The sequence below is a fragment of the Polypterus senegalus genome, chromosome 1 (assembly GCF_016835505.1).
Source record: "Polypterus senegalus isolate Bchr_013 chromosome 1, ASM1683550v1, whole genome shotgun sequence".
NCBI classification, from domain to species: Eukaryota; Metazoa; Chordata; class Cladistia; order Polypteriformes; family Polypteridae; genus Polypterus; species Polypterus senegalus.
The window spans coordinates 326,351,781-326,366,078 of NC_053154.1; the positions used below are offsets into that span (position 1 = coordinate 326,351,781).

The 14,298-nt window shown below is 43.5% G+C and overlaps 1 protein-coding gene across 4 annotated transcripts in view; it reads left to right on the forward strand.

The window, feature by feature from the left end:
• Positions 1-14,298, forward strand: part of si:ch211-250c4.5 (myosin-10) — a 52,524-nt gene that overhangs the window by 37,855 nt on the left and 371 nt on the right. For all 4 annotated transcript variants that reach the window (XM_039737556.1, XM_039737563.1, XM_039737549.1 and 1 more), the window contains one exon: positions 1,819-3,853. In XM_039737556.1, coding sequence (XP_039593490.1) covers positions 1,819-3,853 — 2,035 coding nt within the window. The remainder of the gene's footprint in view (positions 1-1,818; positions 3,854-14,298) is intronic.

The window sequence follows — 14,298 nt, forward strand, 5'->3', positions numbered from 1 at the left end:
ATTAGCAGAAAAAATATTTGTTACTGATTACCAGGTCTTATATGCCTCTAAAGCAGGGGTGGGCAAAGTCAGTCCTGGAGGGCCGCAGCGGCTGCAGGTTTTTGTTCCAACCCAGTTGCTTAATTAAAAACCAATCCTTGTCACTCATTCAATTTCATAGCTTGTTTGTGCTTTAACTCTGCCATGTCAATTCATTCTCATATCCTACACTTATTTTTCCTTTCTAAGGATATCATCCAAATGATTTGAATTCTAAAACTGACGAGTTATTCTCAGTCCTTCACTTTTTTCTCTTCACTTTCCTTCCAATTATTTAATTAAACCCAATAGTGCACGATAAATACACATGGGTATGAATGGAAACAAGCGAAATGGAGAAATGCTGGTCTCTTTTGTCATTTGCATCTTATTGCTAATAAGGAGCAATTAAAAACCAAGAATAGGCTGTTTAAGACTAAAATAAGCAATAAGGGTTCGAAATCCTGACGAGCGAGACAAATAAAATGAAGCAGAAGTGTTACTTGAGCAGTAAGAGCTTCTTATTAAGCAATTGGATTGAAGCAAAAACCTGCAGCCACTGCGGCCCTCCAGGACTGACTTTGCCCACCTCTGCTGTAAAGCATAATGACACAGACATGACGGTGCAGCAGGTAGTCGGTTTTACTGTTAAACATAACATTGCATTTCAGGACATTTTAATCGTTAAATTAGTTAGTTAGTTAGTTAGTTAGTTACCTAAATTTGTCAAGACGATGGACAGAAACGGCAATGCATTTCAGCATTTTAAGAAGTGTATCAGCTTACGGGAGCCAGAATCTCACTGAAGACGCATTTTTTTACATTCTCATCTCAACTTTTTTCCACCAAATCTAAGTGATGTCACCGATAAGCATGGGGAAAGATTTCATCAAGATACAAAGGTAATGGAAAACTGATATCAGGGAAAATTCACTCCGAGCATGATGGGTGACTACTGTTGGTTCTTGCAAAGAGAGACAGATGTGCAGTACAAGTGCAAAAGCGAGTGCATCCAACGTTTTTGGGCACACTGATCTCACTTTTATATTGGGGTAAATTGACATAAATATGCTTTAACGCGTCTCTGGTATCGTCTTCTGGTTTGTTTTCAGAATAAGCACATCAAAACAATTTTGGTGGGACAGAGTTCAAACTCCAGATATCATGTTGATTTATTATATTGACATTCAAAAGTGTCAAAACGTCAATGATGTGTATTTCAAAAGCCTGATGTGCTAGCTTAATTCCAATTTCATATATGAAATCAGTGTAAAAAACTTAATAGAGAGCTGCTCAGAATATTTTTTGCAGACCAGTGAATCTGTCTCTCCTCATTAAATTGAAAGTACCATAAAAGTATTTCATATTAGACTGTTCTTTAAAACGTGTAAATGCAGCAGGGGATCAAACACTTGTCTCTCTCCCAGCCCCGCCGTATGTTGTCCTCCTTATTGCATGTTAATGGCTGCTCCTTCACTCACAGTCAAAATCAGCCTCCAGGTTCAAAGTTAAAGTCAGTCAGCAGAGCGGATTTGCCACTAGTCAACCCAGACAATCCCACCAACTATCCCATCTCGTCTCTAAATCCCTTCCTACTGCCACCCAAGTCTTGGACCAGTAAGAACTACCCCTAGTATTGTGGTCTTGTCCAGTTATTGAATGTCAATGGTTGCTTTTAGGCTATTAGCTTCTAAAGTTTAGAGGACAAATCAGCCCTCGGGTTCATGGTGAAGGGCAGTGGGCAGAGCGGCTTTGCACTTCACATTTATGCCTAAGACGTGTCCCGCTGTTTCTTTTCAGGTCTGCTTTCCAAGCGAGATGGCTTCAGCAGAGTCCAGCAAGCTCTCCCAGGCACTTGGCGAGTTGGCCACCAGGAGGTGTGCCGGGCAAATCCGAGATAACGAAGGCCCAGCATCCTCGGCATGTCCCTGTAGAGTGAAAGGAGATCCTGTGCTAGCTTGGCCCAGTGTTCTTGACCAAAGCATAACAGAAGGGGTGGTGGGAAGGCAGTTAACTGAATTACGTAGAAGCCCAATGATGGCTTCTTCCCACTCCAATGTATGCAGCACTAGAGCAGTCTCCTCGTCGTCTCCCCTGAAGTCCTGCATAGATGCGTCCGCAGGGGCAGGCGATTGTGGCGATGAACTGTGGGACGCCCTGGAGAGGATTGGCAATGGGGCAGAAAGGCTGAAAGAAGAACTAGAAATGTCCCAGAGGATGGAGCGAGGTCCCTGTTGCCCAAACAACCGTCTGGAACGTGCAGCTTCCTTGGATGCCAAAAGTCACAAAGGACCTTCAGGGACACTAATAACCAAATGTGGGCAGAGGAAAATGGAACAGCCATCAGGCAGAAGTTTGGATCTGGAAACTCAGGTTGACAGGCTTCAGCAAGGTCTGCAGGCCCTGGAAGAGGCCCAGGAGAAGCTTCAGGGGCAACTGAAAGGTCAGGAGGACTCCACTGTCAAGACCCTGATCGCCAGCCTCCAGGCAGAGAACCAGCGGCTTAACAAAACACTGGTCCAGCTGCAGCAAGAGAGGGAGTGTGAAGTCTCTTGGAATCGGCAGCTGCACAGCAAAGCGGAGGAGGCCTGTGCCAACATGGCCGCTTGCCTCACACGCCTGACTGAAGACAACCAGGAGTTAAGGCGACAGCTGGAGGAGAAGGAGGCTGCCTTAAGGAAGATGGACAATGAGAAAATGCATGTGGAGGAAGCAAATCTTGTGAACACCATGCATAGAAGTCTGGACAGTCACTTGGAAGAACAGGTGCGGTCCAAGGAAGCACAGGTCAGAGCGCTGATGGAAACATTGAGCCAAGAGAGAGATGGAAATGCTAAGGTCGTGGCTGAGCTTGAGAAGGTGTCCCGGATCGCAGAGGGCAAGCTGCAGCAAAGAGAAACGGAGAATAAGGCCCTGAGCCGAGAACTGAAAGGGCTCCTGGAGAAATACAGCAGTCTCAAAAAGCACGTGAGGTCAGCAGAGGAGCAGGAGCAGAAGAGCCTGGCCGAGAAGCAGCATCTCCTGGAGGCTCGACAGCAGGCACATGTGGAGCGAGAGGCAGCACTGAGGACTGTGGAATCCTTCAGAGAAGAGCTGAGGCACATCAAGCAAGACCAGTACAGGAACATCGAAGAGAAGCACAGACTGGAGGAGCTGGTGTCCAGTCAGCAGGATACCATCACTGATCTAAAGCAGAAGTTGCAGAATGCTAACCTGGAAACCCAAAAGGCCCGGGACCTTCTATCCGTCAAGGACTCGGAAAAGGAAGAGTTTGTGACCAGAGTCATGGACTTGTCAAACGAAAATAGGAAGCTGATGGAGAAATTTGAAGAATGTATCATCAGCCGAGACGCTTTGAGCCAGCAGCTGGAAAAGCTGCAGAAAGAGACACGCGCCACTCGAGAGGGCATGGAGCAAACCATTAAGCAGATGGGCACAGCGCAGCAGGGGGCCGAAAGGAGAATCACAGACCTGGGCAAGGAGCGTGAAGCCTTATGTAGGTTGGTGGACAACCTCAAGGATGACAAGAGACACCTCAGGGAAGAGTTGCAGGAGACCATTCAGGAAAAGCAGCAGCTGGACAGTGCCAGCCGTACCCTCAGTGAGGAGCACAACAAGATGCGGGCCCACGCCAAGGCATTGGAGAGGGAGAGGGACTTCCTGCAGGCCGAGCTCAGCGAGCTGCGACGGGACTATCTGCATCTGAGTGACCGCATCAGGGACCGGCTCAATGACATCTGCCAGGATGGCATCGGGGAAGAAAGCTACATGTCACTGAGGGAGCTGAAGATAATCCAGCAAGAGGAAGAGCCAACGAGAAGCCCAGGTGTAGAAGGTGAGTAGAGATGAAGAGGAATAGTAGTGGGCACTCTCCAATGGGACTGGGAATAGGCCAGCCCTGGCACTGCCACACATGCCCACCCTAAAGGTTCAGAAAGATTAAATGGTCAGTCAGCTTCTCCACTTCACCTCTTAACATACTGAGAGATTACTTACTCTAATAAAGGAACACTCCACCCAAAAATGAGATCTTATCTGTTACTTACCCTGTGTTGTTTGTATTGAAGGCCAAGAACACATTTTACACTCATATTTCATGCAGAATGGAGAAAACTAAGTTTTTGATGGGAGTCTAAGGTGACCAATGCTGGACTACAGCAAATGGTATCAAAAATCCATTAAAAAAACCTGACGTTGCTTGTGTCACATGATATACACGTCAACTCATCCAGCCGTTTGCTAACAACAGGCTAAACGCATACTTTTTTTTACTAAAACATCATTAAAATTAGTACTTCTGGTAAAACAAAATAAAATAATCAGAGAAGTGCACATAGAAGACACATGTCCACATGGGAATGGGCTTTGGAAATGAAGACAGGACTGCTGACCAATGAATGAGGATAGGAGGTGGGTCTTCAATACAAAAGCTGATTGGATGCCCATTGGAAGCTCACTGTGGCCCAGTGTTGGTCTCCAAAGAGTTTGTTACGTTCAGATTAAATATTTTTTCTAGGCCACTGTTTCCGATGGGAGTGTTAGCTCCGTGGAAATATGTTCTTTTATATTGCGGCGTTTTAATAAACCTTTATTTAAATAAGTATAAATTATAACGGCTATATCCCTCTTTTCGATAGGCGACAAAGTCACAGAAAAGACAGAATATACTTAGCTTGTTTAATGCGGCTTACGTTGCTTTAAAATGACAGGGAAGACCAGTCACATTTCATTTTTAACCACGGGGATTCGGTCGTGTAGAAATGGCTGTTTTCTGTCACAACGGAGGTGGCCTTGGAGTCTATAGCTTCCACTGCCGCAGGTCTTCAAAGCTTGGCAAGGTTCCAGCATTCTTTATATTGTGTCCACACGACCACATCCCCCAGTACAATGCCAAACAAGGTAGACAAACTTAGGCTAAGCAGCAGACAGTCAGATCATACAACACTTAGGCCTTTTAGGGCTGACAACAGCTGTTCTTGTCTATCTTTATGCTTTGCCTATCCCAGCACTTCTGAAAGTTGACACCCTGTGCTAAAGCTGGCTCAGCTCTTCATGGCATGTTATACAGAAAAAGAATGAAAAATACATTTAAAGAGATCTAAAACGGATACAGTGACACAATTCTTAATATTATAACAACCTTAGTATAACAGCCACTGCTACAAATCACTTATGGGAAGTAACAAATTTTAGGTGGAGTATCCTTTTAATGAGCATTTAATAAGTTAAATAAGAACAAAACTGAGCAAACTATTGCTGCATTGTTTTACGGTCTGTGCACCTTAATATTTTATGGAAGATCATCCAATCAGGTGGCATCCATCCGATCATCCCCTTTTCCGACTCCAACAAATTCACAGGGGGCCGCAGTCTATCCTACCAGCGGTGGGCATGAAGTGGAAGCGAAACCAGTCAAATGTTTGTAATCCACTATCTTACCAACCGCATTAGAACAGATAATGTGATGAAGAGATGGCTGTGACTTTGAAGGCACATCCACAACATGAAGACTGGCCAGGGACGTCGTATTGTGCGTTTCTGTGCTCATGAACTCCATTACAGGGCCCGTAAAAAGTATTCACCCCCCGCCAGTAATCTTTCCATTTAACTTGTAATCATGGTGGATTTATTATGGCTTATTTGATACCGAGCAACAGAAAGATACTCTTTAATGTCAAAATGAAAACAGATCTCTTCAAGGTGGTCTAAATTTATAACAAATATAAAACATACCAAAAAATGATTACACAAGTATTCACTCACTTTAATACAACACCACTAAATCATCACTGGACAGGCCACTAGTTTCAGACATCCCATAACTTGGTCAATGATCAGCTCGCTGGGGTCATCTAAATGCACCTGAATGTGTAAGGTCCAGCTCGTGGTGAGCCAGTATGGTGGACTGACCAACACAATGAAGGCAAAATGAGCAACTCTGTGAAGAGCACAAGTTAGGACATTGGAGACAAGATAACACCGGAGTCACTGAATATTCACATAAATCAACCATTCAGAAACAGGAGGAGCAGCACGACAGAGCTGTAAATCTGAGTCGAGCAGGCCGTCAACAGAAACTGAGTGATGGTGCAAGACCACCCCGAGTAAGGAAGGCCACTCAGAGTCCTCAGAAGGAGTGATGAGCTACAGTGGATCAGACAAGAGAGGCTGGGCAGACAAGTTGTGGTTTTAAGGGAAACTGACAAAGAGAGAAAACACACAGGCCAACACCACGGCAAAATGGAGACTCTGACGTCAGGTGGAAAACGGTTCTATGGATGTGATGAGATAAAATCGAGCAATTTGGCCATCAGACTAAACACCATTTTGGACCCCACATTATCAAAAACACACCATTCCCACTGTGAAGCGTGGTGGACGGCAGCAGTAGGCTGAGGAAGGCTTGTGAGGGAACATTGAATGCAACAAAATATGGAGATATCTTGCAGGAAAACCCGATGAGGTGTGCATGAAACCTGCGCCTTTGGGGGAAAAAGATGTGCTTTTCAGCAAGACAACAACCCCAAGGTAGAGTCAGAGTCACAGTCACAGTCCAGAGCTCAATCCAACTGAGAGTTTGTAGCTGAACTTGAGAAAGGCACCACGACACTGGACAGAGGATGAGGATGAGGAGGAGAAGAAGAAGGGGGGGTCTAAATGTGCAAACTTGATAAAGAGAGAGACCTGTGCGCACAGACTCGAGAGTGTCATGGCTGCCAGCTACGAAATACTGGCTTGAATGGGGTGAAGCCTTACCAGGCCAGTCATTATGGTGCTTGATATTTGTCATTACGCACAACTGTCAAAAGTCTGTATTAGTAAAACGTGCGAGGTTAGCGAGAGACCCCAAGTCAGGTTAGATTAATGCCACTTTTTCCACCACCCAAACTGTATTTACATATTTTAGAAGAACATTTAAGAATGGAAGCAGAGTTGTTGACGGACCTTTACACGGCCACTCTTATATTCACATTTATTTACTCAAAGCGGCCAACAGAATCGAAGTAAACATCGGTGGACCTTTCCTGCCATAATTCATTCATTCTTTCTATGTTTAAAAAAAAAAAAAAAAAACCTAAGACAACTGAAGACCTCCATTTTCTACTAAGATTCCTAAATGAATGCCACTTTCAATAACTTTTTTCAATAATAATCTCTCCGAGTTAGCCATGGCAGTGTGGCGTGGCACGGTGGTCTTCAGTAATCGATACTCAAAGACGCCACTTTAGAGAGATGTTTTTACTATTCACTTGACGCTTTCTCATTTGTGAGCATCCATTATAAAATGCTGTACGAATAAACAGAGTCAAATACTGAAACTGTGCCCTTTACATCAGCTTTACGGGCACACACACACACACACATTAGTCCTCCCAGTCCCCGCTATCACGAGTACTCCTCCTACAGCTCTCTTCTCAAATGGCCCTCCAACCTTTTCTGCCCTGCCAGGTTCAATGACTCGCCGACACTAAAACTAAAAGTGTGGAGCTGATCCTACACCCTTGTCATTTTAAATCCATCTTTGCTGTCGTGAATACAATCTCGGTCAGACACTGAAATTGGGGGTGGGCACGGGAACACTTAACCTCCACTTTACAGCCCAATGCTTCGGTTGCCAGGTATGCACACCGCCCACTTCATACAGTCTTTATGGATTTTCTAGAATATTCCATAGAATTCAGCTTTACTAGTTTTCCTCCCTCCTCCATAATCTAACCTTACCTGTTTAAAATATATCACACCCCATCTGCTCTCCTACGCTACACAGGAACCCAACTTCTCTGTGGTGAGCTCCACCACGATTATAGACACATAATTTGAAGACCCCCTTTTTCAAACATAGACCCCAGGACCAAATTCAGCGTTCCTTTTAGATATTTTATCCTTAAAGCCAAAGAGTCGATACTCACGTTTACGTGGTTAGTCTCTGCTCACCTTCAGCGCTCTTCACTTTGGGTGCTCACAGTGTACAAACTGCTACACAAATACACTTTATGAACGTCTCGGAACACGTACAAATCTTATGACCAAAAAGTTTGCCAAACTTTTGCATCTGTTCACGACCACACACTCGGTTGACGAACAAGCCAGTTTCCCTTCCGGTTCGTATGCGCCGATGATTTCCGCACGTTCTGTCCCTGTACTGTACAGTACATTGTTCTCAGTGCATCACGCCGAGGGACTCTCCCTCAAAACTGTAACCTCCTCTCAACCCACCTTCCTCCTGTGGTATAGTGGCTCCCATCAGAAAGGCCAGTTTTAATAATTAACTAAATAAACAAACACGGTGCAAACAGAGAGCACGGTGCCGAGAGAGAGAGCAGGCTCGCGTGCTGCCGAGAGAGAGAGCAGGCTCGCGTGCTGCCGAGAGAGAGCAGGCTCACATGCTGCCGAGACAGAGAGAGAGAGAGAGAGAGAGAGAGAGAGAGAGAGAGAGAGAGGGGATCCTATGGGGGAAAATTATTTCGGGTCACAACCAAATCGGATTATGACCAGAGTTTTGGAACGAATTATGGTCGTGACCCGAGGTTCCACTGTATTGTTAGTAACATATTTTTGTGAAGATTTCATCTTAGGAAGCAGCTGTTTAAAACACATCTTGAACTAGCACTATGAACAGAATACACTTGGAAGGTAAAATGCCATTCCTGAATAAAAATTAAAGCCAACATGAAACCACAACGTGCATATTAGAGATGTCACAAGAACCAATACTTTGATACCAGGTTGATATCAAAATCGTAATGCAGTTAGCCTAGCAGTATTGGTGGTAACGAGTGAAAGTCTGCACCACATTGATGAGCACATTGTAACACACTACAAATACACAAGCTACTTAGGAAGGTGTGGGAGAAAAGTGCAAGTAAAACTACACATCAAAATGACAAACAGGGAAAGTGCACTGAATTAACTTTAAAACAGAAAACCAGCAAGTGTCACGTCAAGACATGGGAATTTCTGCAACTGATTGGAAACAAAACACACACACACAGGCTTTTGCTATTGCAGCTTTTATCCAGATATGACGATGCAAGACTTTTGCAAAACTGCTGCATGCATCCAGAATTGCTCATATGGGACTGTGGAACATGAGAGGAAACTGCATAACAACTACAGTTAGTTTGAAACTTGTCTTGATATTTACTTGCTCTAAATTGCCGTTTCACTTGCATACATCAACAATGACATTAGCTGCTCTCCAATTTGTTAATACCAAAATAAAAAGTACTTAGGGTTTCACTGCTCTGATACACAAAGTAAGTCTGACCCTGGTAATACAACAACAGACACTGAGTTATCAGAAACACACCACAGATATGCAGTTAAAGTGATGCATTCAAAACAGCCCACTAAATAAACCTCTACAAAAGGTGACATTTGTACTGTTAGTTTGGTTTGTGAACGCATTGAAAACACATCCAGCACATCATATACTGTATTGCACACTGAATGGTGTGTTGGCGAATGTAATGTAGATGGTCAGTTACTTTAACTGAATACAAGTAATGCCAGTCTAGTCAATTCCGGATTTGTGCGCAGGTGTTAAGCAGTAACAAAATAGATAATGCACAACAAAAGCTGTTTTACAAGAGTTTGATTGATAAATTAATTAAAATCATACGTAGTGAAAAGTCAAGCAAAATGACCCCTTTTATTGGCTACTTAAAAAGATTACAATATGCAAGCTTTCTAAACAACTCAGGCCCCTTCTTCAGGCAAAGATGTAATTAAAATCATATGAGAAGCCTTCAATTTCAGACAAATGTAAAATAAGGACAAATTTGTACAATTAAAGCCCCAGGAGTCGGCGACATTAAAAACTGGAATCAAGAATCATTCATTAAAATACAGTCAGTAATGATTATGAAGCTTGAAACTGGAGGTGTGATCATGAATGTTGTTAGTGCATATGCACCGCAGGTTTGGTGTGCAATGGGTGAGAAAGAAGATTTTTGGATTGAGTTGGATGAAGTGATGAACAGTGTAACCAACGGACAGAAAGTGGTGATTGGAGCGGATTTCAATGGGCATGTTGGTGAAGGGAACAGAGGAGATGAGGAGGTGATGGGTATGTATGGTGTCAAGGAGAGGACTGAAGAAGGTCAGAGGATAGTAGATTTTGCCAAAAGGATGGACATGGCTGTGGTGAATACGTATTTTAAGAAGGAGGAACATAGGGTTACGTACAAGAGTGGAGGAAAATGCACAGGTAGATTAGATCCTATGCAGAAGAGTTGATCTGAAGGAGATTGAAGATTGCAAAGTGGTGGCAGGGGAAAGTGTAGTTAAGCAGCATAGGATGGTGGTCTGTAGGGTGACACTGGTGATCAAGAAGAGGAAGAGAGTGAGGGCAGAGCCAAGGATCAAATGGTTGAAGTTGAAAAAGGAAGACTGCAAGGTTGAGTTTAGGGAGAAGGTGAAACAGGCACTGGGTGGCAGTGAAGAGTTACCAGACAGCTGGGCAACTACAGCAGAGTAGTAAGGGTGACAGCAAGAAGGGTGCTTGGCGTGACATCTGGAAAGAGGAAGGAGGAAAAGGAAACCTGGTGGTGGAATGAGGATATACAGGAGAGTATACAGAGGAAGAGGATAACAAAGAAGAAGTAGGATAGTCAAAGAGATGCAAAAAGTAGACAAGTGTACAAGGAGATCAGGAGCAAGGTGAAGAGAGAGGTGGCGAAGGCTAAAGAAAAGGTGTATGATGAGTTGAATGACAGGTTAGACACAATAGGAGGGAGAAAAGGACCTGTGGGTGAGACAGGGAGCGAGCAGGGAAAGATGTGCAGCAGGTTAGGGTGATAAAAGATAAAGATGGAAACGTACCCACAAGCAAGGAGTGTTGAGCAGATGGAAAGAGTACTTTAAGAGGCTGATGAATGAAGAGAACGATAGAGAGAAGAGGTTGGATGATGTGGAGATAGTGAATCAGGAAGTGCAACAGATTAGCAAGGAGGAAGTAAGGACAGCTATGAAGAGGATGAAAAATGGAAAGGCCGTTGGTCCAGATGACATACCTATGGAAGCATGGAGGTACTAAGGAGAGATGGCAGGGGAGTTTTTAAACAGATTATTTAATGGAATCTTGGAAAGTGAGACGATGCCCGAGTAGAAGAAGAGTACTGGTGCCGATATTTAAGAATAAGGGGGATGTGCAGGCCTGTAGTAACTACAGGGGAATAAAATTGATGAGCAACAACATGAAGTTATGGGAAAGAGTAGTGGAAGCTCAGTTAAGAAGTGAGGTGATGATCAGTCAGCAGCAGTGTGGTATCATGCCAAGAAAGAGCACCAAAGATGCAATGTTTGCTCTGAGGATGTTGATGGAGAAGTTTAGAGAAGGCGAGGAGTTGGATTGCGTCTTTGTGGACCTGGAGAAGTATGACAGGGTGCCTCAAGAGGAGTTGTGGTATTGTATGAGGAAGTCGAGAGTGCCAGAAGTAGTACATAAGAGTTGTACAGGATATGTACGAGGGAAGTGCGACAGTGGTGAGGTCTGCGGTAGGTGTGATTACATCAGGGATCGGCTCTGAGCTCTTTCTTATTTGCAATGGTGATGGACAGGTTGACAGATGAGATTAGACAGGAGTCCTGTGGACTATGATGTTTGCTGATGACATTGTGATTTGTAGCGATAGCAGGGAGCAGGTTGAGGAGACCCTGGAGAGGTGGAGATATGAGAGGAGAGGAATGAAGGTCAGTAGTAATAAGACAGAATACATGTGTGTAAATAAGAGGGAGATCAGTGGAATGGTGAGGATGAGGAGAGTAGAGTTGGTGAAGGTGGATGAGTTTAAATACTTTGGATCAGCAGTACAGAGTAATGGGGATTGTGGAAGAGAGGTGAAGAAGAGAGTGCAGGCAGGGTGGAAAAGAGTGTCAGGAGTAATTTGTGATAGACGGGTATCAGCAAGAGTGAAAGGGAAGGAAGGTCTACAGAACGGTAGTGAGAGCAGCAATGTTATATGGATTACAGACAGTGGCACAGAAAGCAGGAGACAGAGCTGGAGGGGGCAGAGTTAAAGATGCTAAGATTTGCATTGGGTGTGACGAGGATGGATAGGATTAGAAATGAAGACATTATCTCAAGTTGGATGGTTGTGAGACAAAGTCAGAGAGGAGAGATTGCGTTGGGTTCAACATGTGCAGAGGAGAGATGCTGGCTATATTTGGAGAAGGATGCTAAGGATAGAGCTGCCTGGGAAGAGGAAAAGAGGAAGGCCTAAGAGAAGGTTTATGGATGTGGTGAGAGAGGACATGCAGGTGATGGGTGTGACAGAACAAGATGCAGAGGACAGAAAGATATGGAAGAAGATGATCTGCTGTGGCAACCCCTAATGGAAGCAGCTGAAAGAAGAAATTCTGTTACAGAAAAGGCCCAATGTCATACACTTGAATAACTGAGGTGCTTTTAATTAAAAAGCCGATGAAAAGGATTTTCTGTTTTATGATGTGGTATCAAATAGGTATCGAGTATCGCAACATTTCACTGTTATTGGTAAGGAATACAAATACTCCGGTGTCATGATATCCCAATGTATATACTAGGGCTTGGACTCTATTAAAAAATAAATCACAAATGTATGTAGTTAAGGGGCGGCACGGTGGCGCAGTGGTAGCGCTGCTGCCTCACAGGAGGCCCGGGTTCACTTCCCAGGTCCTCCCTGCGTGGAGCTTGCATGTTCTCCCCGTGTCTGTGTGCGTTTCCTCCAGGTGCTCCGGTTTCCTCCCACAGTCCAAAGACATGCAGGTTAGGTGGATTGGCGAATTTAAATTGGCCCTAGTGTGTGCTTGGTGTGTGGGTGTGTCCTGCGGTGGGTTGGCACCCTGCCCAGGATTGGTTCCTGCCTTGTGCTCTTTGTTGGCTGGGATTGGCTCCCGTGACCCTGTGTTCGGATTCAGCAGGTTGGAAAATGGATGGATGTAGTTAAATCACATCTAAAATTAAAACAATTATAAATTAATACATAAATCATGAAGTAAATACACACTGAATCACAAAATTAATCTAGACTCAATACAAAGGAATAAAAAAAATGACAAACTTAATAATCTTAAACCTGAACTTTTAACAAAATAGGACTTGAGCAGGTACAACCTAAAGACAAGAGGAGAAAAAGGCGATAAGAAAACAAGGCCAATGTATTACAGTAATTCTCAAATTGGCACAGCATATGAAGCACACGTGTCCAAATAAAAAACGATCAAAATGTCTCTCGACTTTGAACACACTGCTAAAGACTAACTTAACTGAAAGAATACACATCTCTTAAGTGGGCATACAATAAATCTTGTGCTAAAACTCCACAAATACCATCCTGAATTTTTCATCACCACCAATGAATGAAAATTATACTCTACACAAGTGCTGTGTCTGAAAACACGTTTATAGATTTAACATTTTGGTGGTTGGCAGGATCGTGGTGTGCACCCCTTGTGCTCTACCTACAACTTTGCTCCTGGCACACACTGCAGCATTTATTTATCTCGCTTAAAAACGGACAACGTGCATTACATGAATGGTTATGTTGGGTTCTTTGTAAAAACTAGTGAAGATATTACAAACTGAAATAATGGGTAAGGGTAATCGTTACACTTCTATTTTGTAGCATTTTTCCATTATATTAGGGCAGTAAGCTGGCAGGCAGACTACTGAGTTCAATACAGAGGCACTAGAAACTTGATTTGGTTTTAGTGCCACTCTAAGACAACTTGTTTAACACTTACAGGATATGTCATTAATTCAATCTTCTTCTAGAAGCATGAAGTCTTTTTAAATTTTTCTCTAGCGTTGTCCCAGGACTGCCATAAACCCCTTTCCTCCCACTCCCCCGTGTCAGTATTTCTAAATCAAGAAAATGAACATCAGTGCTGCGTATTGACATGTGGTGTATTGTTGTGAACTGCAGAATATGAAATGTTAAAACCTTCAAATAAAAGATTTTATTTTGTAAAATTTTTAAAGGCAGTATATAAATATGGTACTGGATGTGTAATTCTTTAGATACAAACTTAACTTTTTTTGTATTACTATTTGATAATGTATTTGTTTTTTTATGTAACATTACATGAAAATGCTGCCCTGAGCAAAGCACTGCCTGAGGCCTCGTTGCCAGCCCGGCACACAGCAGTAGTTTTAACGCATCAAACAGGCCACATTAAATCAATGGGTTCACCTTTCCAGGTCTAGGATATACACACATATGAAGAGTAACTTACATTTTTCCCCCCTCATACAGTTTCTTTAAATTATTGTACTGAATAAAATTTGTTTTTCCACAG